The 27,314-nt window shown below is 35.9% G+C and overlaps 1 protein-coding gene across 3 annotated transcripts in view; it reads left to right on the forward strand.

Annotated features, from left to right (window-relative positions):
* CDH18 (cadherin 18) overlaps positions 1-27,314 on the forward strand; it is a 1,279,339-nt gene that overhangs the window by 1,214,533 nt on the left and 37,492 nt on the right. For all 3 annotated transcript variants that reach the window (XM_069556587.1, XM_069556586.1, XM_069556588.1), the window contains one exon: positions 10,687-10,808. In XM_069556587.1, coding sequence (XP_069412688.1) covers positions 10,687-10,808 — 122 coding nt within the window. The remainder of the gene's footprint in view (positions 1-10,686; positions 10,809-27,314) is intronic.

The raw sequence follows: 27,314 nt of genomic DNA on the forward strand, positions 1-27,314 counted from the left end.
TGTTTATGTTCAATATAAGTAGTTGGAACTTGGCAAATTATTTAACAAAAATATTACAGATTTTCTTATCTGTAGCAAAGGATTAGACTAAGAATTAAATGAAGTATAACTTCACCTAGTGTCTGGCATATAGTGTCATAACAAATGACAGCTCTTATCATTATCATAAATATGAATGAACTATATGCTAAATCAGTGTCAGTCATTACTTGTTACATCTTCATGGGGCTTGAGACAAAATTACATTTTGGAAAGCACTAGAAAGTAGCATTGGAAATGCATTTCTATAATTTTTATATATAATGATAAATTATTCAAGTACCTCTGTCAACATTTTAAATATAAATTTTAATTGGAGCCCTGTTAAAACACATTCATTAAACTCTCTTAACTGTGATTGATTTTATATGAAACTTACTTAATAGATGTCCATAATCAACTGCATGTTAGTAATCATAAACAGATTCTCTCTAGAATGTATGAGAATTCTATTCTCCTTAACTAAGAGATTTTTTTTTAAATGTGGATAGGTGCACAGGGATGACCCAGAGGGATGTTATGGGGAGGGAGGTGGGAGGGGGGTTCATGTATGGGAACGCATGTACACCTGTGGTGGATTCATGTCAACGTATGGCAAAACCAATATAGTATTGTAAAATAAAGTAAAAATAAAAATTAAAAAAAATATTCTCACAGCAAAAAAAAAAAAAGAAAAGAAAGAAATGTCCTAAGATATACAAATCTTGTCACATTTCAGTGGGCTTTCAAATGCACACTTCCATGGTTATCACATCCTTATCAAGCTACTGGACATTTCTGCAACCTCAGAGAAGTTCTCCTCTACAGTGAATTCTCTTACCCTTTACCCCTCAGAGCTAGCAATATTATTTATTTCTGCCACTTCTAGAATTTCATATAAATACAATCAAAAAGTATAGAAGATTGGGTTATTGTTGAGTCACTAAGTTATGTCCGACTTTTTGTGACCTCGTGAACTGCAGCATGCCAGGCTTCACTGCCCTTCACTATCACCTGGAGCTTGCTCAAACTCATGTCCATTGAATCTGTTATGCCATCCGACCATCTCATCATCTGTTGGCCCCTTCTCTTCCTATGTTCAGTCTTTCCCAGCATCAGGGTCTTTTCCGAGTCTGCTTTTCACATCAGGCGGCCAAAGTACTGGAACTTCAGCATAAATTCTTCCAATGAATATCCAGGGTTAATTTCCTTTAGGATTGACTGGATTGAATTCCTTTCTGTCCAAGGGACTCTCAAGAGTCTTCTCCAGCACTACAATTCAAAAGCATCAATTCTTTGGTGCTAAGCCTTCTTTATGGGTCATCTCCTCACATCCATACATGACTACTGGAAAAGTTATAGCTTTGGCTATATATGGACATTTGGCAAAGTGATGTCTTTCCTTTTTAGTATGATATCTAGGTTTGTCATAACTTTTGTTCCAAGGAGCTGCTGCTGCTGCTGCTGCTGCTAAGTCGCTTCAGTCATGTCTGACTCTGTGCGACCCCATAGACAGCAGCCCACCAGGCTCCCCTGTCCCTAGGATTCTCCAGGCAAGAACACTGGAGTGAGTTGCCATTCCCTTCTCCAATGCATGAAAGTGAAAAGTGAAAGTGCAACCACTCAGTCGTGGCTTCACGACTCTTAGCGACCCCATGGACTGCAGCCTACCAGGCTCCTCCATCTGTGGGATTTTCCAGGCAAGAGTACTGGAGTGGGGGTGCCATTGCCAAGGAGATAGCATCTTTTAATTTCATGACTGTGGTCACTATCCAGTGATTTTGGAGCCCAAGAAAATAAAATCTGTCACTGTTTCCGCTTTTTCCCCGTCTATTTACCATGAAGTGATGGGACCGTATGTCATGATCTTAATTTTTTGAATGTTGAGTGTTAAGTCAGCTTTTTCATTCTCCTCTTTCACCCTTATTAAGAGGCTCTTTAGTTCCTCTTTGCTTTCTGCCATTAGAGTGGTATCATTTGCATATCGGTGGTGGTTGATATTTCTCCACTGGCAATCTTGATTCCAGTTTGTGATTCATCCAGCTTGTAACACTGTTACTGCATAAAGCCTGTATGATTTTACATAGTATAGTTTCTACTGAAAATCACATGTATAGGATTGTCAGTGTGCCCTATGTTTTGTTTCTTGATTTGTGGAAAGGTTTAAATACAATATTCTGCTCTCTCTTAGTCTCAGCTTTTTAAAGTTTACGTAACTTCTTTAATTGTGTCGCAAAAGTACAGTTTGGCCTATGGCACCATTCTTATTCCTGTTTATAGAGTAAATAATTAAGTTACAGAAATAACAAATAACTTTCCAAAGTTCATGTTCCTTAAGGGTTCTGGAAAGTGGCTCCTACTGAATAAGTTGTCTGAAGACAGTATATTTTTATTTACTGTGCCATCAAAAGGACTGAACACTTATTTTGAGAAATGCAGCGTGAGCATGAAATTAATAGTAGCAATAACAGAAATGTTGCATTAAGAATTCCTGGGACATTATCCAGTTTTTACCATAATAAAATGCTTCTCACACACAAAAATATGTCTGCATGTATAGGTAAAGTAATTGGCATTCAAAGAATAGAATACTAACCCTAGGGCTGAGGGAAATAAAGAAAAAGATACCAAAGAAGCTTGCTAATTTACTAATATAGATTTAGCTAATTTCAGTATAGAGCAGAAATACTAGAATGAGTGTAGGTAAGCCACAATTGGTTACAAAACTATAGTGAGTTTTCCACTCTAATTATCTGAAATTATGTGAAATTTTACACACCATACTACTTTTCAGTTCAGTTCAGTTGAGGTCAGTCACTCAGTCGTGTCCAACCCTTTGCAACCCCATGAGCACAGCTTTCTTCACAGTCCAACTCTCACATCCATACATGACCACTGGAAAAACCATAGCCTTGACTAGATGGACCTTTGTTGGCAAAGTAATGTCTCTGCTTTTGAATATGCTATCTAGGTTGGTCATAACTTTTCTTCCAAGGAGTAAGCGTCTTTTAATTTCATGGCTGCGGTCACCATCTGCAGTGATTTTGGAGCCCCCAAAAATAAAGTCTGACACTGTTTCCACTGTTTCCCCATCTATTTTTGGAAATAGAAATTATTCAGTTTGCATCAATGTTAGAATCAAGCTTACTCTGAGACTATTTTTCATGACTCTTCATCAGTATCTCTTGAGATTCCCCTGACAAAGCATGCCCTACAGATCACTAGTTGCATCCACAATAAGGTTAGATTCTGTTCCCTACAGAACAGAAAATGATAGTACACCTACATACAATACACCTACAATAAGTATCTGTTTGATCACAGCTCTGTACTTTTAATCTTTAAGTGATAGAATAGTAATTGTACACTGGAGATCTAATATATAACATTAGAGAAACATGGAGAGAGTCTGTTTCCATCCAGGAGGATTTAGTTTCCTGTGCCCAAGTATGGAGTATGGGCAAGGCTATGCCAATTCCAGAGCACAGCATGAGCAATGCAGACGTAGGGCAGTGAGAAGTGATGTTTGAAAACAGTCAAATGCTTAGTCATTCTTTTATTCTAGTATTTCCTCAAGACATAGTCTTCCCAGAATCCTTTCCTAAAAACATTTTTTTTAATTTTTTAATTGAAAGGTAATTACTTTACAGAATTTTGTGATTTTCTGTCATACTTCAACAAGAATCAGCCATATGTACACCCTGGTCCCCTCCCTCCTAAACCTCCCTCTCATCTCCCTCCCCACCCCACTCTTCAGCCTGTTTCAGCCCCTGTTTGAGTTCTTTGAGTCATACAGCAAATTCCCATTGGCTATCTGTTTTACACATGGTATTATAAATTTCTATGTTACTCTGTCCATACATCTCCCCTTCTCCCGCCTCTCTTCTCACCTTGTCCATAGGTCTGTTCTCTATGTCTCTTTCTACACTGCTGCTCTGAAAATAAATTTATCAGTGCTATCTCTCAGATTCCATATGTGTGTATGTGTGTGTGTATGTGAGTATACAATATTTGTATTTCTCTTTCTGACTTAATTCACTCTGTATAATAGGCTCCAGTTTCATCCACCTCATTAGAACAGATTCAAATGTATTCTTTTTTATGGCTGAGTAGTATTTCATTGTACATATGTACCACATCTTCTTTATCCATTCATCTGTTGATGGACATCTAGGTTGCTTCCATGTTCTATCTATTGTAAACATTGCTGCAGTGAACATTGGGGTACATGTGTCTTTCCTGAAAATATTTTTCTGATACAGCAAAATAACATCTAGTTCTTCTCATTCAAAAAAGGAGCAGAAAATTTTGATGGCTTTTAAGATTGCTGATACCAATGATTAAAATTAATGATATTATTCTTGTTTCAGGTTTATAGAACAGATTTCTTTGTCTGCTCTTAAAAGTGAACAAATACCTGGTTGAGAAGTATGGGAATAAACTAGCATATATACAATGGTTATAATAGAAAAAATGCATTTATATAGTGGCAGTTGTATAAGGTCTGAGAAGTAATTCATAACCCTGGCTTTGTCAAGATAAGTCATTTAAACTGTGTCAGTTTCACTTTGGTAATTTACAAAATGAGAATTCATACTGAATATTCTTTTTATTATTAAAATTATAAAATGATCAAGTATGATTAATATCAGCTTCCACAAAAGCTTAGCAATGCCTTTTTTTCATAATGTGTTATCGTGTTAGTTGCTCAGTTGTGTCTGACTCTTTCCAAAAAAGGCTGAATAGATGCAATAACTGTGATTAGTTTATATCATCAGTTCAGCTCAGTCACTCAGTCATGTCCAAATCTTTGCTACGCCATGAACTGCAGCATGCCAGGCTTCTCTGTCCATCACCAACTTCCAGAGTTTACTCAAACTCATGTTCATTGAGTTGGTGATGTCATCCAACCATCTCATCCTCTGTTCTCCCCTTCTCCTCCTGCCTTCAACTTTTCCCAGCATCAGAGTCTTTTCAAATGAGTCAGGTAGCTGCAGTATTGGAGTTTCAGCATCAGCATCTGTCCTTCCAATGAATATTCAGGATTTATTTCCTTTAGGAAGAATAGCAGCAGAGCTACAGCAATAGTTAAAATCTTAGAAACGAAATGCTAATTGAAATATATATTTTCAGAAATATCTCAGAAGACTGCATTTAAAACTGTAGTATTTTGTAAAGATGGAAAAAAATACATGCAAAATTAAATAATTCATTGCAAAATGAAATAGTATATTGTTGAGGATAACCTTCTTAATAATATTAATTCTTGAGTACAGTGATATGATAAAACATATTTATTATTATGCTTTGCAATATCTTCTTTGTTGATATTAAGTTAAATATACAGACTTCTAACTTTGTTGTTGTTTAGTCAGTAAGTTGTATCCAAATTTTTTTTTACCCCATGGACTGTAGCCCTCCAGGCTCCTCAGTCCAGGTGATTCTCCGGGCAAGAATACTGGAGTGGGTTGCAATTTCCTACTCCAGGATATCTTCCCAATCCAGGGATTGAACACGCATCTCCTATGTCTCCTGCATTGGCAGGTGGATTCTTCATCACTACGCCACTTGGGAAGCCCCTTTTTCATAATAAACCACTCTAAATAAGCAAATATTTTAATCAACATTGAGCTAACTTTAAATTAATGGATCTATTTGTCTTTATAATATAATATTGACTGATACAATACATCAGAATCCCATTATCTTTTATTTTACATTGACAAAATATCATAAGTGCCAATTCTATTAGTCATTATATTAAGCTATTCATAAATATATTAATTTTAATTTTTATAATTTTTTTCTGTATATTTAGGTCTCCATGGTGGCTCCATGGTAAAGAACCTGCATGCCAGTGCAGGAGACACAGGTTTGATCCTAGGGTGTTTGTCCATGGTTGTTGTACAGTCACTTAGTCATGTCCAGATAACCCCATGGACTGTGGCACACCAAGCTTCCCTGTCCTTCACTATATCCCTGTGTTTGCTCAAATTCATGTTCATTGAGTCAGTGATGCCATCCAGCAATCTCATCCTCTGTCATCCCCTTCTCCTCCTGCCTTCAATCTCTCCCAGCATCAGGCTCTTTTCCAATGAGTCAGCTCTTCTCAAATATTGGCCAAAATATTGGAACTTAATCTTCAGCATCAGTCATTCCAATGAATATTCAGGGCTGATTTCCTTTAGGATTGACTGGTTGGATCACCTTGTTGTCCAAGGGAATCTCAAGAGTCTTCTCCAGCACCACATTTTGAAGGTATCAGTTCTTCGGCATTCAGCCTTTTTATTGTCCAGCTCTCACATCTGTACGTGACTTCTGGGAAAACCATAACTTTGACTATATGGACCTTTGTAGGTGAAGCAATGTCTCTGCTTTTTAGTATGCTGCCTAGGTTTGTCACTTCTTTTCTTCCAAGAAGCAAATGTCTTTTAATTCCATGGCTATGTCCATTCTAACTGTTGCTTCTTGACCTGAATACAGGTTTCTCAGGAGACAGATAAGGTGGTCTGGTGTGTCTGTCTGTTTAAGAATTTTCCACAATTTATTATGATCTACACAGTCAAAGGCTTTAGCGTAGTCAATAAAACAGAAGTAGGTGTTTTTTGTTTTTGTTTTTTTCCTGGAATTCTCTTGCTTTTTCTATGATCCAGAGGATGTTGGCAATTTGATATTTGGACCTCTGCCTTTTCTGAATCCAGCTTGTGTATCTGGAAGTTCTCAGTTCACATATTGTCAAAGCCTACATTGGATAATTTTGAACATTTCTTTGCTAGCATGTGAAATGAGTGCTATTTTGCAGTAGTTTGAACATTTTTGGGCATTTCCTTCTTTGGAATTGGAATAAACACTGACTTTCCAGTCCTGTGGCCACTGCTGAGTTTTCCAAATTTGCTGGCATATTGAGTGCAGCACTTTGACAGCATCATCATTTAGGTTTTGAAACAGGCTCAGATGAAATTTCATCACCTCCACTAGCTTTGTTCATAGTGATGCATCCTAAGGTCCATTTTGTTGTTTGTTTGTTTGTTTAGAATGTATGGATATTACATTTTATATCTTACTTTCTGCTATGTATATTAAGAGATGTATCTCTGTATTTTTTCTTTCTCCTTTAATGCTTTGACTTTTTAGATAACTTTTATATTTTTAAAAAACTTCCCTTTATTTCTTCTTTCCCTCTCTCTTTCCTTCTATGTTTCCTTCCTTTAAAGAGGAACTAAGGTGTCCATATGTGTGTGGATTTCTCTCTGGGCTTTCTATTTTGTTCCATTGATCTATATTTCTGTCTTTGTGCCAGTACCATACTGTCTTGATGACTGTGACTTTGTAGTAGAGCCTGAAGTCAGGCAAGTTGATTCCTCCAGTTCCATTCTTCTTTCTCAAAGAAGATTGCTTTGGCTATTCAAGGTTTTTTGTATTTCCATACAAATCTTGAAATTATTTGTTCTAGTTCTGTGAAAAATATGGCTGGTAGCTTGATAGGGATTGCATTGAATCTGTAGATTGCTTTGGGTAGTATACTCATTTTCACTATATTGATTCTTCCAGTCCGTGAACATGGTATATTTCTCCATCTATTAGTGTCCTCTTTGATTTCTTTCATCAGTATTTTATAGTTTTCTATATATAGGTCTTTAGTTTCTTTAGGTAGATATATTCCTAAGTATTTTATTCTTTTCGTTGCAATGGTGAATGGAATTGTTTCCTTAATTTCTTTTTCTACTTTCTCATTATTCGTGTATAGGAATGCAAGGGATTTCTGTGTGTTGATTTTATATCCTGCAACTTTACTATATTCATTGATTAGCTCTAGGAATTTTCTGGTGGAGTCTTTAGGGTTTTCTATGTAGAGGATCATGTCATCTGCAAACAGTGAGAGTTTTACTTCTTCTTCTCCAATTTGGATTCCTTTTATTTCTTTTTCTGCTCTGATTGCTGTGGCCAAAACTTCCAGAACTATGTTGAATAGTAGCAGGGAAAGTGGGCACCCTTGTCTTGTTCCTGACTTTAGGGGAAATGCTTTCAATTTTTCACCATTGAGGATAATGTTTGCTGTGGGTTTGTCATATATAGCTTTTATTATGTTGAGGTATGTTCCTTCTATTCCTGCTTTCTGGAGAGTTTTTATCATAAATGGATGTTGAATTTTGTCAAAGGCCTTCTCTGCATCTATTAAGATAATCATATGGCTTTTATTTTTCAATTTGTTATATAAAACTCCTAGAGGAGAACGTAGGCAAGACACTCTCCGACATAAATCACAGCAGGATCCTCTATGATCCACCTCCCAGAATTCTGGAAATAAAAGCAAAAATAAACAAATGGGGTCTAATTAAATTTAAAAGCTTCTGCACAACAAAGGAAACTATAAGCAAAGTGAAAATACAGCCTTCTGAATGGGAGAAAGTAATAGCAAATGAAGCAACTGACAAACAACTAACCTCAAAAATATACAAGCAACTTATGCAGCTCAATTCCAGAAAAATAAACGACCCAATCAAAAAATGGGCCAAAGAACTAAATAGACATTTCTCCAAAGAAGACATATGGATGGCTAACAAACACCTGAAAAGATGCTCAACATCACTCATTATCAGAGAAATGCAAATCAAGACCACAATGAGGTACCACTTCACACCAGTCAGAATGGCTGTGATCCAAAAGTCTGTAAGCAATAAATGCTGGAGAGGGTGTGGAGAAAAGGGAACCCTCTTGCACTGCTGGTGGGAATGCAAACTAGTATAGCCACTATGGAGAACAGTGTGGAGATTCCTTAAAAAATTGCAAATAGAACTACCTTATGACCCAGCAATCCCACTGCTGGGCATACACACTGAGGAAACCAGAATTGAAAGAGACACATGTACCCCAATGTTCATCGCAGCACTGTTTATAATAGCCAGGACATGGAAACAACCTAGATGTCCATCAGCAGATGAATGGATAAGAAAGCTGTGGTACCTATACACAATGGAGTATTACTCAGCCATTAAAAAGAATACATTTGAATCAATTCTAATGAGATGGATGAAACTGGAGCCTATTATTCAGAGTGAAGTAAGCCAGAAAGTAAAACACCAATACAGTATACTAACACATATATATGGAATTTAGAAAGATGGTAATGATAACCCTGTATGCGAGACAGCAAAAGAGACACAGATGTGTAGAGCGGACTTTTGGGCTCTGAGGGAGAGGGAGAGGGTGGGATGATTTGGGAGAATGGCATTGAAACATGTTAATATCATGTAAGAAACGAGTTGCTAGTCTATGTTTGATGCAGGATACAGGATGCTTGGGGCTGGTGCACGGGGATGATCCAGAGAGATGATATGGGGTGGGAGGTGGGAGGGGGGGTTCATGTTTGGGAACTCATGTACACCCGTGGTGGATTCATGTCAATGTATGGCCAAACCAATACAGTATTGTAAAGTAAAATAAAGTAAAAATAAAAATTAAAAAAAAAGAAGAACTAAGAAACATTCCAAGAACTAAACAAATAGTAGATTTTGTTTTACATACCAATGGAATAGGTTTGGTATTATTTTTTTTAATCCACTGACAGAAAATACCTCACATGAGTGGGAGTATCTGATATTGATAGTAAAACTTTACTGGCCACAGAGAACAAGTTGTAGCATATTTTATCCTTTGTCTTCTGGGAAAAAGATTTGTAAGATTGAAGATATTTTTTTCTTTAACTTTAAGTAAAATTATCTAGGATGATATTTTATCTTTGAAAAATATTTTTTAATCTAAAAATTTATCTTCTTTAGTTGTTGTAGTAGCACTCTGATTTCCTACTTTTTTAAAAGCACCTATGTCATGTGTAATACATAAATTTTCTTAATGTATAATTAAATAATGGATAACTTAAATATCCACTTTCTTTAATATTTTATGTATATGTATTTTATCCTTTTGTTCTAAAATGTTTTGGTTTTGCCTTCCCATTAATTTTTCCACTATGAATTCTATATTTTTAGCTTTGACATATAAAATAAACCAAACATTTCTTTTCTTATACCTCATAACTAATAAACCTACTGAAAAATGGTAAGACTGCACTTTAGAAATATTTTAAAAGAGTAGCTCTAATATTTTGATATTTATCAGGATCTCATATGAATTCTATGCTAAGTTCCTATTTAAATTATTCTTTTTATTTTTCTCCAAGTATGACTTGACACCACAGACTGCATATATTGTCCTATAAGAATAATTTTATCCATGTGTAAAAAACTTTTATTTTCTCCAAGTTGATTTAGTCTTTAAACCTTGAATGTTTTAAAGATTATCTTATTTTTTTTCCAACTACTGTGCTTTTCTTAGATTAATGATGAAACCAATTGTTCATCCTTTGGACTTTGACAGCATACAGTGAGTTCTGACAACTTTCTCCCACTCCAGTTCCTGAATAACATGTAATTTCCTTGATATGACAAAGTATCATTTTAGCATTCATGTCATGCCATGGTGTTCATTTTTCATTTTTCTGTAAGTTAATGAGTTCTAACAAAGAGTGGCTTCATAAAGTTGTCTTTTGCCAAAAGTCCTGCGGCAGCATGTGCGGCTAGTGACAAGCGAGTTTTAAGGAGATTGGTTTTAAACCAAGTCTCTAAAGTGTGCATGGAAATACTAAATGCATCCCTATGTGTTTTGCAGACAATCCGAGCTTGCTGAGCCATGTCACAGTGGGTATTAGAGTTCTGGATGTCAATGACAATCCTCCTGAGCTTGCCAGGGAATATGATATTGTTGTCTGTGAAAATTCTAAGCCTGGTCAGGTAAGTTAATTGTTTCCTTCCTATAATTTGAATGGAAGAAAAATAAGCAGCTTTGTTTCTATTATTCTTAGGTATAATCCTCAAAAATCCCTCAGTGTTATTTTTGTGCTTAGTACAAATAATTTTATAAAGCTTTAAGTGCCAAATAGATTTTTTGAGAACCATAGAAAATAAATGTTCTCTGGATCACAAATGTAATTCAACAAATGAACTCCTTCATGCATGTATTTTTTCTGCCAATAAAATTGTACTGAATGATTTGCATACAACCCTGTATTAAGTGAGGAGGAAACAGTGAACTTTCCTGCCCTGATGAAGCTTATAAAATAGAGTGGGAAGAAGAGAATGGCCTGGTCTACTTTGGAGGGAATGAGGGAGCAACATACAGTGGCCACTGAGTAATATTGATACTAGAAGGTGATTAGGTTTCAACATGAAGAATGTATGTGTTTTGAGGAGGTAGGGAGAATGAAAGATGGACAGAAGAACTGGAACATGGAACTTGCATCTGGATGTAGCGTGGCAGCCAGATAAAGGAGCATGGTGATTCCATAGGGAGACCAGTGTTGTTGATGCCCATAAAACAAGTGGGCTATGGGAAGGGGATGTGCCTCTGTCTTTGCTGTGTAACAAATTATACAAACTTAGCAGCTTCAAACACCTATTTTGCATCCCATAGTTTCTGCAGGTCAGAATTCTGCTGACAGCTTAGCTCAGTCTCTGTAGGAATAGCACAAGATGTAATCGAGCTGTGTTCTTACCTGAGGCTGGGAGAACTCTCCCATGCTTACATGTTGGTAGCATTCAGCTGCTCTCAGCTGCAGACCTGAGCATTTCAGTGTTCCCCAGACTTCTGAGATGCCACCACAGTTGGTTTTGTTTGTTTGTTTGTTGTTCATTTTGTGTCTGTTTTTCTTTTCTTTTTGTCATATAAGCTTTCCCAATATGGCCACTTCAAATAAGTAGAGTCTTTCTGAAGAGTCTGACAGTTTCATATAATGTATTGTAGCGTTACCAGTGTGATATATCATATTTCCATATTCTATTGGTCAAAAGCAGGAAACAAGACACACCTAGAATTCAAGAAAGGGAACACAAGGAGGCATGGGTTCCATGACGGACACCTTGAAGTCTGTCACATGAGTCAAGAGAAGTCAAAATGGTCTAGATCTAGCTCAGTCAGATAGCCCCTTTTACTGTCTTTCCAAAACCAGAATAAATATATCATACAAAATCATTTTGAAACTTGTGATAAAATTATGGTTGTGAGAAACATTGCCTTGTGTTTTTCTGTAAAAGGACAATCAGGTATGGCTTGTTAAAGTAATCATTGCATATTTGTTTTTAATATAGAGAAGATACTTACATATGTATAAATACAGGACTCTTTTTATAAAGCTTACATAAAGCTTTCTCATGTCCATTCCTCACAGGAAACTTAGAAACTATGAGTGAGAACAAAATGACTAAAAGTTACATTATTTTTGGTATTAAAAGGTTATCTGTTTTACTGTTTAGTCAGTTCAGTTCAGTTCAGTCTCTCAGTCGTGTCTGACTCTTTGCAACCCCATGAATTGCAGCACGCCAGGCCTCCCTGTCCATCACCAACTCCCAGAGTTCACTCAGACTCACATGCATCGAGTCAGTGATGCTATCCAGCCATCTCATCCTTGGTTGCCCCCTTTTCCTCCTGCCCCCAATCCCTCCCAGCATCAGAGTCTTTTCCAATGAGTCAATTCTTCCCATGAGGTGGCCAGAGTACTGGAGTTTCAGCTTTAGCATCATTCCTTCCAAAGAAATCCCAGGGCTGATCTCCTTCAGAATGGACTGATTGGATCTCCTTGCAGTCCAAGGGACTCTCAAGAGTCTTCTCCAACACCATAGTTCAAAAGCATCAATTCTTTGGCGCTCAGCCTTCTTCACAGGCCAACTCTCACATCCATACATGACCACAGGGAAAACCATACCTTGACTAGACGGACCTTTGTCGGCAAAGTAATGTCTCTGCTTTTCAATATGCTATCTAGGTTGGTCATAACTTTTCTTCCAAGGAGTAAGTGTCTTTTAATTTCATGGCTGCAGTCACTATCTGCAGTGATTTTGGAGCCCAAAAAATAAAGTCTGACACTGTTTCCACTGTTTCCCCATCTATTTCCAGATGGGGACCAGATGCCATGATCTTCGTTTTCTGAATGTTGAGCTTTAAGCCAACTTTTTCACTCTCCTCTTTCACTTTCATCATGAGGCTTTTTAGTTCCTCTTCACTTTCTGCCATAAGGGTGGCGTCATCTGCATATGTGAGGTTATTGATATTTCTCCTGATTCCAGCTTGTGCTTCTTCCAGTCCAGCATTTTTCATGATGTCCTCTGCATAGAAGTTAAATAAGCAGGGTGACAATATACAGCCTTGACGTACTCCTTTTCCTATTTGGAATCAGTCTGTTGTTCCATATCCAGTTCTAACTGTTGCTTCCTGATCTGCATACAGATTTCTCAAGAGGCAGGTCAGGTGGTCTGGTATTCCCATCTCTTTCAGAATTTTCCAAAGTTTATTGTGATCCACACAGTCAAAGGCTTTGGCATAGTCAGTAGAGCAAAGATAGATGTTTTTATGGAACTCTCTTGCTTTTTCCATGATCCAGCGGTTGTTAGCAATTTGATCTCTGGTTCCTCTGCTGCCAGGGTCCAGCCCCGGTGGATCCAGGGAATTTGAAGCGGGGACGGCGTTGGCATGAGAAAAACATTTATTTATTAATATAAGATTAGATTAGGAAAAAATAGTGTAGTAGGAAAATTAAGTGGAGAGAAGAGGCTGATTAACTTGGGTTACGTGGAAAACCAATAAAGTTCCAGACAAGGAGCTTGCACCATCTACGTTAGGCCACAGGCGCCTGTTTGAATATTGGAGAGTGCCCCGCCTTGGGCTCTCTCCCTTTTGGATCTTAAAAGCCAGGACAAGTAAATAGACATAGTGAGCCTCCATGCCCCAGATGGGAATTCAGCCTGAAATTAGAGTAAAGAAGAGACAGGGGGGAAACCAGTCCAGCTACTGGCTCTCCTTCTATTGTCCTTCAAGTCCTTTAATACTTTTGATTATACATAGAGATCAATGGGTAATACAGAATTATGTAGCATTAGCAGCCCAGACTCTTTCTGTATATCTTTTTGTGTACAAAAGGTCTCAGGTGATTTACATTATCTTCTGGCCAAGAGGCTTGTTAACACTTTTTGGCTCTCTTCCTTAATGAATGTTAATCTCGTTTCCCCTGAAGTGTTTTTCTTTAATCTCCATCTCCTTAAAGCATTAAAGTTACATCTCTATATAACAAAGGTGCAGTGGGTTATAACAAAGAAGGCACTTAACTCAAAGATCTAATGTTGCTAATACCAGGTCTACTACTTGTTTTTCTATATACCAACTATATCTAAAAATAAAGGATATGAAAATTTGGCATCAAGTATTGGCTCAACAAATGAAACCTTTAATCAGTCCTATTCTAATGATTTTGACTCTTTGGAAGCCCCTACATTCCTAGGATGTTTTAAGCTTCCTGTGCCTCCTGCGGTCAGGAGGCCTCAAACAATCACATGCGCAGCTGTACAGTCCTGCAGGTGGGCTAGAAAGCCATCAGAGGGGTTTTTGGATTGAAACACTCTTTCAAATGCAGAAGATTAAAGCCCTGAATTGACTTTTTCCAGAGACTGTCAGAAGAGTGGAAAAGCAGGCAGATTCTTATTTTTGGGGGGTGGATGCTCAGGAAATTCCCAGGGGGAAAACCTGAGGTCTGATTAGCCTTGCTATCAGAGCTCTGCCGCATGACCTTGTCACAGGTGGAATTCCTCACGCTGGCTCCCGGCACTCTGCCTTTTCTAAAACCAGCTTGAACATCAGGAAGTTCACAGTTCACGTATTGTTGAAACGTGGCTTGGAGAATTTTAAGCATTACTTTACTAGCGTGTGAGATGAGTGCAATTGTTCAGTAGTTTGAGCATTGTTTGGCATTGCCTTTCTTTGGAATTGGAATGAAAACTGACCTTTTCCAATCCTGTGGCCGCTGCTGAGTTTTCCAAATTTGCTGGCATATTGAGAGCAGCACTTTCACAGCATTATCTTTTAGGATTTGAAAGAGCTCCACTGGAATTCCATCACCTCCACTAGCTTTGTTCATAGTGATGCTTTCTAAGGCCCACTTGACTTCAGATTCCAGGATGTCTGGCTCTAGATGAGTGATCACACCATCATGATTATCCAAGTCATGAAGATCTTTTTTGTACAGTTCTTCTGTGTATTCTTGCCACCTCTTCTTAATATCTTCTGCTTCTGTTAGGTCCATACCATTTCTATCCTTTATCGAGCCCATCTTTGCATGAAATGTTCCCTTGGTATCTCTAATTTTATATTAAGATTATCACTTCTGGTGCTTAATTTTTTTTTTTCCCACTTCACCATGTGAAAAAAAAAAAAACAAAACAGAGTTTTGTGGTACACATATAAAATGATTTACCTGCCAAATCACACTTCAGTAGTGCTAGAAATGGATTCACACACCCTAAATCTATTTTCTTAGCAGATATTATAGAAATACAATTGAAAAGGGAAATGTTTAAATATTCAAATAGAAAATTTAGATTTTACAAAAAGTCATTTAATATGGGATTTCAGTTTTGGTACTAGCATCAGATTAGACATAGCTGATGAGAAAACAGTGAAAGTAGAGAACTGCAAATTAGTTTAGATTAAAATATTCATGTTAAAGAATGGAAAGACAAGAAGATAAAAAGTATAAATAAGAATAAGAAAAATATAGAACATGCAGATCTAATATTACAAATTAACCAATTCTCAGAAAGATATTAAAAAAGAAAACTGGGCAGAAGTAATATTTGAGGTGATCATGACTGTACAGTTTTCCATACTGTTGGCAAACATCAAGTCAAGAATTCAAGAAACAGAGAAAAACAAAAAACGGAGCAACTGTTTATAAAAATATCTTAACCTAGATAAATTGAAATAAAATTTCAGAAATAAAGTTAAAATTTAAAATATCAAGAGAAAAGAGACACTATATTGTTAAGAATAAATGAAAGCAATGCCAGGCAGAGGTCCTGAGATGACACTGAAAGCATAATCAAAAAGTCAATAAATTTGACTTGATCAAAATTAAGCATTTCTGTTTTCTGAAAGACCATTAAGAGGATGAGAAGTAAAATCATAAAGCAAAAATTGGTATTTCCAAACCATTTATCCAATGAAAGATTAGCATGTAGAATATAAAACAAATACTCAAAACTTTCTAAAGGACAATTTTAAAAGCTGATTATTTAATCAGGAAGATAAAATCCCTCCATAGGGGAAGATAATTCCCAAAAGCCAGAAGATAATATATGGCAACCATAAAGTCTTTTCCTACCAAAAATATTCCTCAAAAGTAAAGATAACACAAGTTCATATTTAGACCAAAAAAAAAAAGAGAGAGAGAGAGAGAGAGAAAGTTTCTTACCACAATAAGCATACTAATGATTTTCTTTTTTTTTTTCGTTGGTGGGGAGGGAAGGTAATCAAATTGGCAGTTTGAAGTGGCAAGAATTCTTAAAGACCAAAGAAATCTGTAATTATATTGGTAAAATTAAATTATTGATAAGTGAATAGCCCCTGTAAAACTCTTTAAATTTGGGGTAATTGATAAATTACTAAATTATAATAGATTGTAGAAAAGCTATAACTTTAGCTTAAGTGACAAAATAGTAAAAGTCTGTGTAACTAACATAATAGAAATTATAATTTAAAATATTCCTAAATAAAGTGATTTTAAAGTTTTATTTTTGACCTTTATTATATTAATTAAAATTTAAGGACTAAAGAGCCTCTTTATGAAAGTGAAGAGGAGAGTGAAAAAGTTGACTTAAAACTCAGCTTTCAGAAAACTAAGATCATGGCATCGGGTCTCATCACTTCATGTCAAATAGATGGGGAAACAATGGACTTTATTTTTGGGGGCTCCAAAAATCACTGCAGATGGTGACTGCAGCCATGAAATTAAAAGATGCTTGCTCCTTGGAAGAAAAGTTATGACAAACCTAGATAGTATATTCAAAAGCAGAGACATTACTTTGCTAACAGGTGTCCATCTAGTCAAAGATTGAAGGCGGGAGGAGAAGGGGATGACAGGGGATGAGATGGTTGGATGGCATCACCCACTAAATGAACATGAGTTTGAGTGAGCTTTGGGTGTTGGTGATGGACAAGGAAGCCTGATGTGCTACAGTCCATGGGGTGGCAAAGAGTCGGACATGACTCAGCAACTGAACTGAACTGATATTAATTAAAATATTCATTAATTTAAATAATTTACACAGTGACAATATTGTTGCATGTGGCTTTATTTTGATTTCTTTATATTTTACAATACAAAGATACAGGGAAATGATTTTTATATAGGATCTATTTTAAAAGATTATAGAAGGGCATATTCAAAACTAAGATGTAATCCTAATAAAATATAAAGTCTATAACCAATTTAATATTTCCAAAACAACCCAGAAAATTCTGTAAAGTTTTTAAAGCTGAAAGTTAAAGTGACAAATTTTCATATTTGCCCTTGAGATATAGTTTTGTCTTTTAACACAAGATAGCAAAATAAAAGGGAAAGGTTTAGTACATAAAATTATAATAGCTAGATAGAATCATGGTAATTAAAAAATAATAAATATAGATTGAGTTCAGTTCAGTTTAGTCACTCAGTCGTGTCTGACTTTTTGCGATCCCATGGACTGCAGCACACCAGGCCTCCCTGTCCATCACCAACCTCTTGGGTTTACTCAAACTTATTTCCATTGAGTCAGTGATGTCATCCAACCATCTCATCCTCTGTTGTCCACTTCTCCTCCTGCCTTCAATCTTTCCAATTATCAGGGTCTTTTTCAATGAGAATTCTTCGCATCAGGTGGCCAGGGTTTTGGAGTTTCAGCTTCAGCATCAGTCCTTCTAATAAATATTCAGGACTGATTTCCTTTGGGATGGACTGGTTGGATCTTCCTGCAGTCCAAGGGACTCTCAAGAGTTTTCTCCAACACCACAGTTCAAAGGTATCAATACTTTGGCTCTCAGCTTTCTTTATAGTTCAGCTGTCATATCCATACATGAGTAATGGAAAAACCATAGCTTAGACTACGCGGACCTTTGCTGGCAAAGTAATGTCTCTGCTTTTTAATATGCTCTCTAGTTTGGTCATAACTTTTCTTCCAAGGACAAAGTGTCTTTGAATTTCATGGGTGCAGTCACCATCTGCAGTGATTTTTGGAGCCCCCCAAAATAAAGTCTGTCACTGTTTCCACTGTTTCCCCATCTATTTGCCATGAATGATGGGACCAGATGCTATGATCTTAGTTTTCTGAATGCTGAGTTTTAAGCAAACTTTTTCACTTACCTCTTTCACTTTTATCAAGAGACTCTTCAGTTCTTCTTTGCTTTCTGCCATAAGGTTGGTGTCATCTGCATATCTGAGATTATTGATATTTCTCCTGGCAATCTTGATTCCAGCTTGTGCTTCATCCAGCCCAGTGTTTCTCATGATGTAGAAAAATAAAAATTAAATAAAATAATATAAACTTAAAGAAGTATACATCAGTATATTAAAATGACATAACATACTTTAAAAATATCTATTCTCATAATAGGTAAGAAAAAATGTCAATTTAATGTTGCTTATAAGAGATCCATAGTCAATATAATAAAATGCTTGAAAGAAAAATCATGGAATTACTTGCATAATTGCCACATACATGCTCACCCAACTACACACACACATATACAAAGATACAAATTTTCCAAGGAAATATTTGTAATATACAGAAGCACACTTATTGGGATAAAAAGGTTCAAACCAGTAGACAGAAACAATTTTAAATTTTATATACTTATCAAAATATCTTCAAAATAAATAAAGTAAAAATGGATAGCAAAATAAAGAATAATATACAAGCCCATTATTATATTATGAGTTTTAGTATGCTTTTGCAAGAAATTGATAGAATAATAACATAAAATTTTAGTAAAAAGGCTAAATATTTGAGCACTACAATTAACCAAGCATTACTCTTTAACACATACAGAATATTGCAGTAAACAATTTTAAATTGCATTGGTAAAATTTTACAGAAATATTGACCAAATGTCTTCCATATTCAGCACCACAAAGCAAGTTTTAGTAATTTTCAATAATTGACTTCATTTTATTACAATAAAATAATGTTAGATACTAATTCAAAAATATTACTAGAAAAACTCTACCAAAATTTAAGTCATTTCCAAATAAACATGAGCCAATATAGTAATAAAAATTGAAAATATTTCTGTGGAATTATAATCAACATATACTGTATCAAAAAGGAAAAAAAAGGCAATCAATTTATTACTCATTTTATAGTGATGACAAAAGTTTGAAATCAAAACTTGGAAGGATATAATTTGAATTATATTCTCTTTCTTGATCAAAGAAATAGCATAAACAAAATATTGTCAAAGAGAATCCAGAAAAAATAATACTTTAAATTGGAAAGGAGAAAAATTAAAACTCATTTTGATAGATGAAACCAAATATTTTGATATAGTTAAATACTCATTATTAATAACAGTGCTGCTAATAATAGTGGTAATACTACTACATTGCTCTTGTTTGTGACCCCATGAACTGAAGCCCACCAGGCTCCTCTGTCCAGGGGATTTCCTGGGCAAAAATACTGGAGTGGGTAGCTGTTTCCTTCTCCAGGGATCTTCCCTGAACCTGTGTCTCATGTCTCCTGCATTGGCAGTCATATTCTCTACCTCTAGTGCCACCTGGGAAGCCCTTTTTCTTCATATAACTGTTATTATTTTTGAAAGTAATTGCTAGACTTGAAACCCCAAAGTTCTAACATATATTTTAATATAAAGGTATTTATTTTAACTGGAGGCTAATTACTTTACAATATGATAGTGGTTTTGCCATACATTGAATCCACCACAAGTGTACATGTGTTCCCCATCCTGAACCCCCCTCCCACCTCCCTCCCCATACCATCCCTCTGGGTCATCCCAGTGCACCAGCCCCAAGCACCCTGTCTCATGCATCGAATCTGGACTGGTGATTTGTTTCACATATGGTAATATACATGTTTCAGTGCCACTTTCCCAAATCAATCCACCCTCTCCCTCTCCCACAGAGTCCAAAAGACTGTTTTATACATCTGTGTCTCTTTTGCTGTCTCGCATACAGGGTTATCATTACCATCTTTCTAGATTCTATATATATGCATTAGTATACTGTACTGGTAGCAATGATGCTAAAGCTGAAACTGCAGTACTTTGGTCACCTCATGTGAAGAGTTGACTCATTGGAAAAGACTCTGATGCTGGAAGGGATTGGGGGCAGGAGGAGAAGGGGATGACCGAGGATGAGATGGCTGGATGGCATCATGGACTCGATGGACGTGAGTCTGTGTGAGCTCTGGGAGATGGTGATGGACAGGGAGGCCTGGCGTGCTGCGATTCATGGGGTTGCAGAGTCGGACACTACTGAGTGACTGAACAGAACTGAACTGAAGGAATCTCCACACTGTTCTCCATAGTGGCTGTACTAGTTTGCATTCCCACCAATAGTGTAAAAAGGTTCCCTTTTCTGCACACCTTCTCCAGCATTTATTGCTTATAGACTTCTGGATAGCAGCCATTCTGACTGGCGTGAAATGGTACTTCATTGTGGTTTTGATTTGCGTTTCTCTGATAATGAGTGATGTTGAGCATCTTTTCATGTGTTTGTTAGCCATCTGTATGTCTTCTTTGGAGAAATGTCTATTTAGTTCTTTGGCCCAGTTTTTGATTGGGTCATTTATTTTTCTCTAATTGAGCTGCAGGAGTTGCTTGTATATTTTTGAGATTAGTTGTTTATCAGTTGCTTCATTTGATATTATTTTCTCCCTTTCTGAAGGCTGTCTTTTCACCTTGCGTATAGTTTCCTTTGTTGTGCAGAAGCTTTCAAGTTTAACTAGGTCCCATTTGTTTATTTTTGCTTTTATTTCCAATATTCTGAGATGTGGGTCATAGAGGATCCTGTTGTGATTTATGTCAGAGAGTGTTTTGTCTATGTTTTCCTCTAGGAGTTTTATAGTTTCTGGTCTTATGTTTAGATCTTTAATCCATTTTGAGTTTATTTTTGTGTATGGTGTTAGAAAGTGTTCTAATTTCATTCTTTTACAAATGGTTGACCAGTTTTCCCAGCACCACTTGTTAAAGAGAGTGTCTTTTCTCCATTGTATAGTCTTGCCTCCTTTGTGGAAGATAAGGTGTCCATCAGTTCAGTTCAGTCACTCAGTCATCTCTGATTCTTTGCGACCCCATGAATCGCAGCACGCCAGGCCTCCCTGTCCATCACCAACTCCTGGAGTTCACTCAGACTCACGTCCATCAAGCTAGTGATGCCATCCAGCCATCTCATCCTCGGTCGTCCCCTTCTCCTCCTGCCCCCAATCCCTCCCAGCATCAGAGTCTTTTCCAATGAGTCAACTCTTCGCATGAGGTGGCCAAAGTACTGGAGTTTCAGCTTCAGCATCATTCCTTCCAAAGAAATCCCAGGGCTGATCTTCAGAATGGACTGGTTGGATCTCCTTGCAGGCCAAGGGACTCTCAAGAGTCTTCTCCAAAACCATAGTTCAAAAGCATCAATTCTTTGGTGCTCAGCCTAGTCCAACTCTCACATCCATACATGACCACAGGAAAAACCATAGCCTTGACTAGATGGACCTTAGTCGGCAAAGTAATGTCTCTGCTTTTCATATACTATCAAGGTTGGTCATAACTTTTCTTCCAAGTAGTAAGCGTCTTTTAATTTCATGGCTGGCTTCACCATCTGTAGTGATTTTGGAGCCTGCAAAAATAAAGTCTGACATGGTTTCCGCTGTTTCCCCATCTATTTCTCATGAAGTGATGGGACCGGATGCCATGATCTTCGTTTTCTGCATGTTGAGCTTTAAGCCAACTTTTTCACTCTCCTCTTTTACTTTCATCAACAGGCTTTTCCTCTTCACTTTCTGCCATAAGGGTGGTGTCATCTGCATATCTGAGGTTATTGATATTTCTCCCGGCAATCTTGATTCCAGCTTGTGTTTCTTCCAGTCCCGCGTTTCTCATGATGTACTCTGCATAGAAGTTAAATAAGCAGGGTGACAATATACAGCCTTGACGTACTCCTTTTCCTATTTGGAACCAGTCTGTTGTTACATGTCCAGTTCTAACTGCAGCTTCCTGACCTGCATACAGATTTCTCAAGAGGCAGATCAGGTGGTCTGGTATTCCCATCTCTTTCAGAATTTTCCACAGTTTATTGTGATCCACACAGTCAAAGGCTTTGGCATAGTCAATAAAGCAGAAATAGATATTTTTATGGAACTCCCTTGCTTTTTCCACAATCCAGTGGATGTTGGCAATTTGATCTCTGGCTCCTCTGCTTTTTCTAAAACCAGCTTGAACATCAGGAAGTTCACGGTTCATGTATTGCTGAAGCCTGGCTTGGAGAATTTTGAGCATTACTTTACTAGCATGTGAGATGAGTGCAATTGTGCAGTAGTTTGAGCATTCTTTGGCATTGCCTTTCTTTGGAGTTGGAATGAAAACTGACCTTTTCCAGTCCTGTGGCCACTGCTGAGTTTTCCAAATTTGCTGGCATATTGAGTGCAGTACTTTCACAGCATCATCTTTCAGGATTTGAAACAGCTCAACTGGAATTCCATCATTTCCACTAACTTTGTTCGTAGCGATGCTTTCCAAGGCCCACTTGGCTTCACATTCCAGGATGTCTGGCTCTAGATTAGTGATCACACCATCATGATTATCTGGGTTGTGAAGATCTTTTCTGTACAAGTGTCCATAGGTGTGTGGATTTATCTCTGGGCTTTCTATTTTGTTCCATTGATCTACATGTCTGTTTTTGTGCCAGTACCATACTGTCTTGATGACTGTGGTTTTGTAGTAGTACTTGAAGTCTGGCAGGTGGGTTCCTCCAGTTCCATTCTTCTTTCTCAATATTGCTTCAGCTATTTGAGTTTTTTTTTTTTAATTGTATTTCCATACAAACTGTGAGATTATTTGTTCTAGTTCTGTGAAAAATACCATTGGTAGCTTGATAGGGATTTCATTGCATCTATAGATTGCTTTGGGTAGTATACCTGTTTTCACTATATTGATTCTTCTGATCCATGAACATGGTATATTTCTCCATCTGTTTGTGTCCTCTGATTTCTTTCATCATTGTTTATAGTTTTCTATATATAGGTCTTTTTTCTTTAGGTAAATATATTCCTAAGTATTTTATTCTTTTCATTGGAGTGGTGAATGGAATTGTTTCCTTAATTTCTCTTTCTGTTTTCTCATTGTTAGCAAGAGATTTCTGTGTTAATTTTATATCCTGCAAATACTATATTCATTGATTAGCTGTAGTAATTTTCTGGTGGAGTCTTTAGGGTTTTCTATGTAGAGGATCATGTCATCTTCAAACTGTGAGAGTTTTACTTCTTTTCCTGTCTGGATTCCTTTTATTTCTTTTTCTGCTCTGATTGCTGTAGCCAAAACTTCCAAAACTATGTTGAATAATAGTGATGAGAGTTTCACCCTTGTCTTGCTCCTGACTTTAGGGGAAATGCTTTCAATTTTTCACCATTGAGGATAATGTTCTAATATATTTAAATTAAATTATGTGATTTCTTTGCATTCTTTAAGTACTATATTCACATTTAATATAATTGCTATCTTTAATATCACAGTATCACATGATTTTATTTTTCATTATAAGGAAAAGATTCTTTATCTGAGCTTTTTCCAATTATTTTACCAAAATGAATTTAGAGTTTTCGTTGAGAGGATAAAAACATCATGTTTAACATATTGTTTGTTACACCTGTATTTAAACAAATCATTACCCATTCAGTTCTATGAGCAACCCATTATAGAGAAAAGTGATCTTAATCTTTCTGTTATTTAATTTTACAGTCTTTGGTTCACTTAATCTTGGTGTTGTAGCTTTTCTAGAGAAACTGTATATTTTGAGGCAGAGTTGGAATAGGAAACTATTCAAATAATGATTTGTGAAATAGGTTTTCCTAAGCGTATTTGTATTGCAACAGTTCCTCTTTCTATGACAATTACTTTTAGAACTGCAGACACTTCTATTATGGATGTTGTGCATTTAAATATAGCAGCATGTGGCTATGACAGAGACTGGTCTTTTCTGAAAGCAGAGGTTCAAACCACATGTAATAGCGGAGTTCTGGTTGATTCAGGTATCAATATAAACTTCAACAATATATTTCTCTGAGTTAATATGTTTTCCTACTCTGGAAAAAATCTTTTGCATATGTTTTATGAAAAATATTAAAAGAAAATCGTGCATGCATAAAATTTTAAATCATTTCTGGAAGTAGAGTGAATTCAAAATACTTAAGATATGCCAATAACTAGAAATTTTGAAAAATAGCAAAGAGAATTCTTTCTATCATATTCATATTGAATTTTTCCTCTGTATTTTTTTCTTTTTACAAGTAAACTTAGAAAACATAACATATAAAAGAAAATATTTCATTACAAAACACCAACCTCTGCCCACAAAATATCCAATTATTAATAGTACAACTAGTTGTCAAAGTTAAACTTCAACTAAGTAACAAAAGTTGGTATTATTTTCACTGATCATTTAAGATCATATTATAGAACAAACTCAATTAATTTTAAAGAAGATGCAATGTATTCCATAGAATTTTTTCTTCATTTTAATTTAAATTTTAGATGGAGTTAACACATTTCCAAAATATAAAGCTATGTTATTCGTATAAATTTCTGACACTATTTTTCCTAATATAATATTGTATAAGTAATGGATTTAATATGTTTTAAACATGTTTGAACAAGGGGATTGAAAGTGGAAGTGTTTGTTGCTCAGTCCTGTCCACCTCTTTGTGACCCCATGGAGCATAGCCCACCAGGCTCCTCTGTCCATGGAATTCTCCAGGCAAGAATACTGGAGTGGTTAGCCATTTCCTTCTCTAGGGATTGAACCTAGGTATACTTGCATTGTAGGCAGAATTTTTCCCATCTGAACCACTAGAGAAGCCCAAACAAGGGGATACATTTATTTAATAAAAGAAATATAAAATTGGTTTTAATTAGTTTATACCAAAAATGTATCCTTATTCATGGGCATTATCAAAAAATTCTAGTAAGTTTTTATAAATAAAACTCATCAATTTGAGTTTTTCTCCTTTTTTTTCTTTTATTTATTTATTTATTTATTTTATGTCTGTATATGATTGATTCACTTTGTTTTTTGTTTTTTTTTAGTTTTTTATTTTTTTTAATTTTAAAATCTTTAGTTCTTACATGCGTTCCCAAACATGAACCCCCCTCCCACCTCCCTCCCCATAACAGTTTTTCTCCTTTTGTCAGAGTAAATCTCAGGTCTTTAAAAGTAATTAAACACTTTACACACTTAATACATAATGTGCAAGTGATAAAAAACATTTGAGTTCAGTTAGAAGGTATGAGAGTCAGAAAATAAAGTTTTATGGATCGTACATTGCCAACCAGTTGCACAACCAAGAGCACACAGGTAGAACAGAGTAGATAAATCAGTAAGTTTGAGAAAAGTGTAGAAAATATTAGTGACATAGCAACTATCTAGATATTTGCCAGAAGTTTAAATCTCCTAAAAATCCAAAACATGTTTAACTTTCAAGTATGTTTTCTAAAAAATGTCTAAGGAAAAATGAAAATCCCATTTCCTATTGACAGAGAAAAAGTTAATAGTAAAATAACCAATAGAGAAATTAAATATGCCTTCTCTCATCAAGAGTATATCTAGGAGTGCTAGATTTAAAACAGACCAACATACTAGGTTTTTGGAAGCATCTTTCAAAAGTATTCTGGAAAAATATTTAAGTACAGACACATGTCCAACAATTCTACAGAAGTTCAAGATGTATGGTTCACTCTTAAACAAAATATGTGAACCAAATTATCATTTATTATGTAGATGAGACCTTGAACCCTTTCTGAGGAAAAAGATTTGCTCTGTGTGAACTTCCTGGTAAATTGAGATTTGAAATTACCTGCATAAAAATGGGAAGATTTATATTTCAAAGTTAATAGAAAAAAATTGTAAATGTAATAGAATATGAATTATACCAATGTTTAACAAATTGAATAGGGTCGTGTTTGTAAAAATATTAAGAAAATTTAAACTAACTTATAAACTAACTTTGAAAGGAGAAAATTGTTTCAAAGAAGTGATAGCAATAAGCATATAATAGCTCAGTTAATTTAAGTTAATTGTTCTTTACCAACCCCCTCCAAAATTGCTTTCTAAGATAAGAGATAAACTTGCAAGTATGTCAGCATATCATTGTCAGATATCATTGAGAAAAATATTGCCCATCTGAGAATCACAATGAATGAAAAATAGGGGTGGGAAAATATTTATTTCTCCCCTCAAAAAATTTACACAGCTGTCCACAGAAATTTATACAATTTCTGTGGAAAACTGGTTCCAACATCCCCCTTTTGCCCCTGCGATACTGAAATCCATAAATGCTCAAACCCTTTATATCAGTGGTGTAGTATTTGCATATAAACTTCACACATTCTTCTATATATTTTATTTTATTTATTTATTTATTTTTGTTTGTTTTTAATTTTTTAAATTTTAAAATCATCTCTGATAATAGCAATATTATACAATGTAAATATCATGTAAATAGTTGTAATTACAACATAAAGACCATCTAAATAGTTGCCACTGCATGCCAGTTTCAAGTTTCACTTTTTGGAAATTTCTGAACTTTTAAAAAACATTTTTGTCCATGGTAGTTGAATCTACAGACTCAGAACCATGGATATGAAGAGTTGACTGTATTTGTTTTACCTATCCCTGAAAATGTGATGTTTTATTTCCATCTGATACTAAGTAACTAATCTGTAGAAACTGCAATTGTGCTTTTAGAATCTGCACATTCTAAATTAAACTTGACTACGCTAAAGCCTTTAACTGTGTAGATAACAACAGACTGTGGAAAATTCTTGAAGAGATGGAAATACCAGACCGCCTGACCTGCCTCCTGAGAAATCTGTATGCCGGTCAAGAAGGAACAGTTGGAACTAGACATGGAACAATGGACTGGTTCCAAATTGGGAAAGGAGTACATCAAGGCTGTATATTGTCACCCTGCTTATTTAACCTATACACAGAATATATCATGTGAAATGCCAGACTGGATGAAGCACAAACAAGAAGTAAGCTTGCCAGGAGAAATACCAGTAACTTCAGACATGCAGATAATACCACTCTAATGACAGAAAGCACAGAGGGAATAGTCTCTTGATGAGGGTGAAAGAGGAGAATGAAAAAGCTGACTTAAAACTCAACATTCAAGAAACTAACATCATGGTATTTGGTCCTATCACTTCATGGCAAATAGATTGGGAAACAA

Source organism: Ovis canadensis, chromosome 16, assembly GCF_042477335.2.
Source record: "Ovis canadensis isolate MfBH-ARS-UI-01 breed Bighorn chromosome 16, ARS-UI_OviCan_v2, whole genome shotgun sequence".
Taxonomy (NCBI): domain Eukaryota; kingdom Metazoa; phylum Chordata; class Mammalia; order Artiodactyla; family Bovidae; genus Ovis; species Ovis canadensis.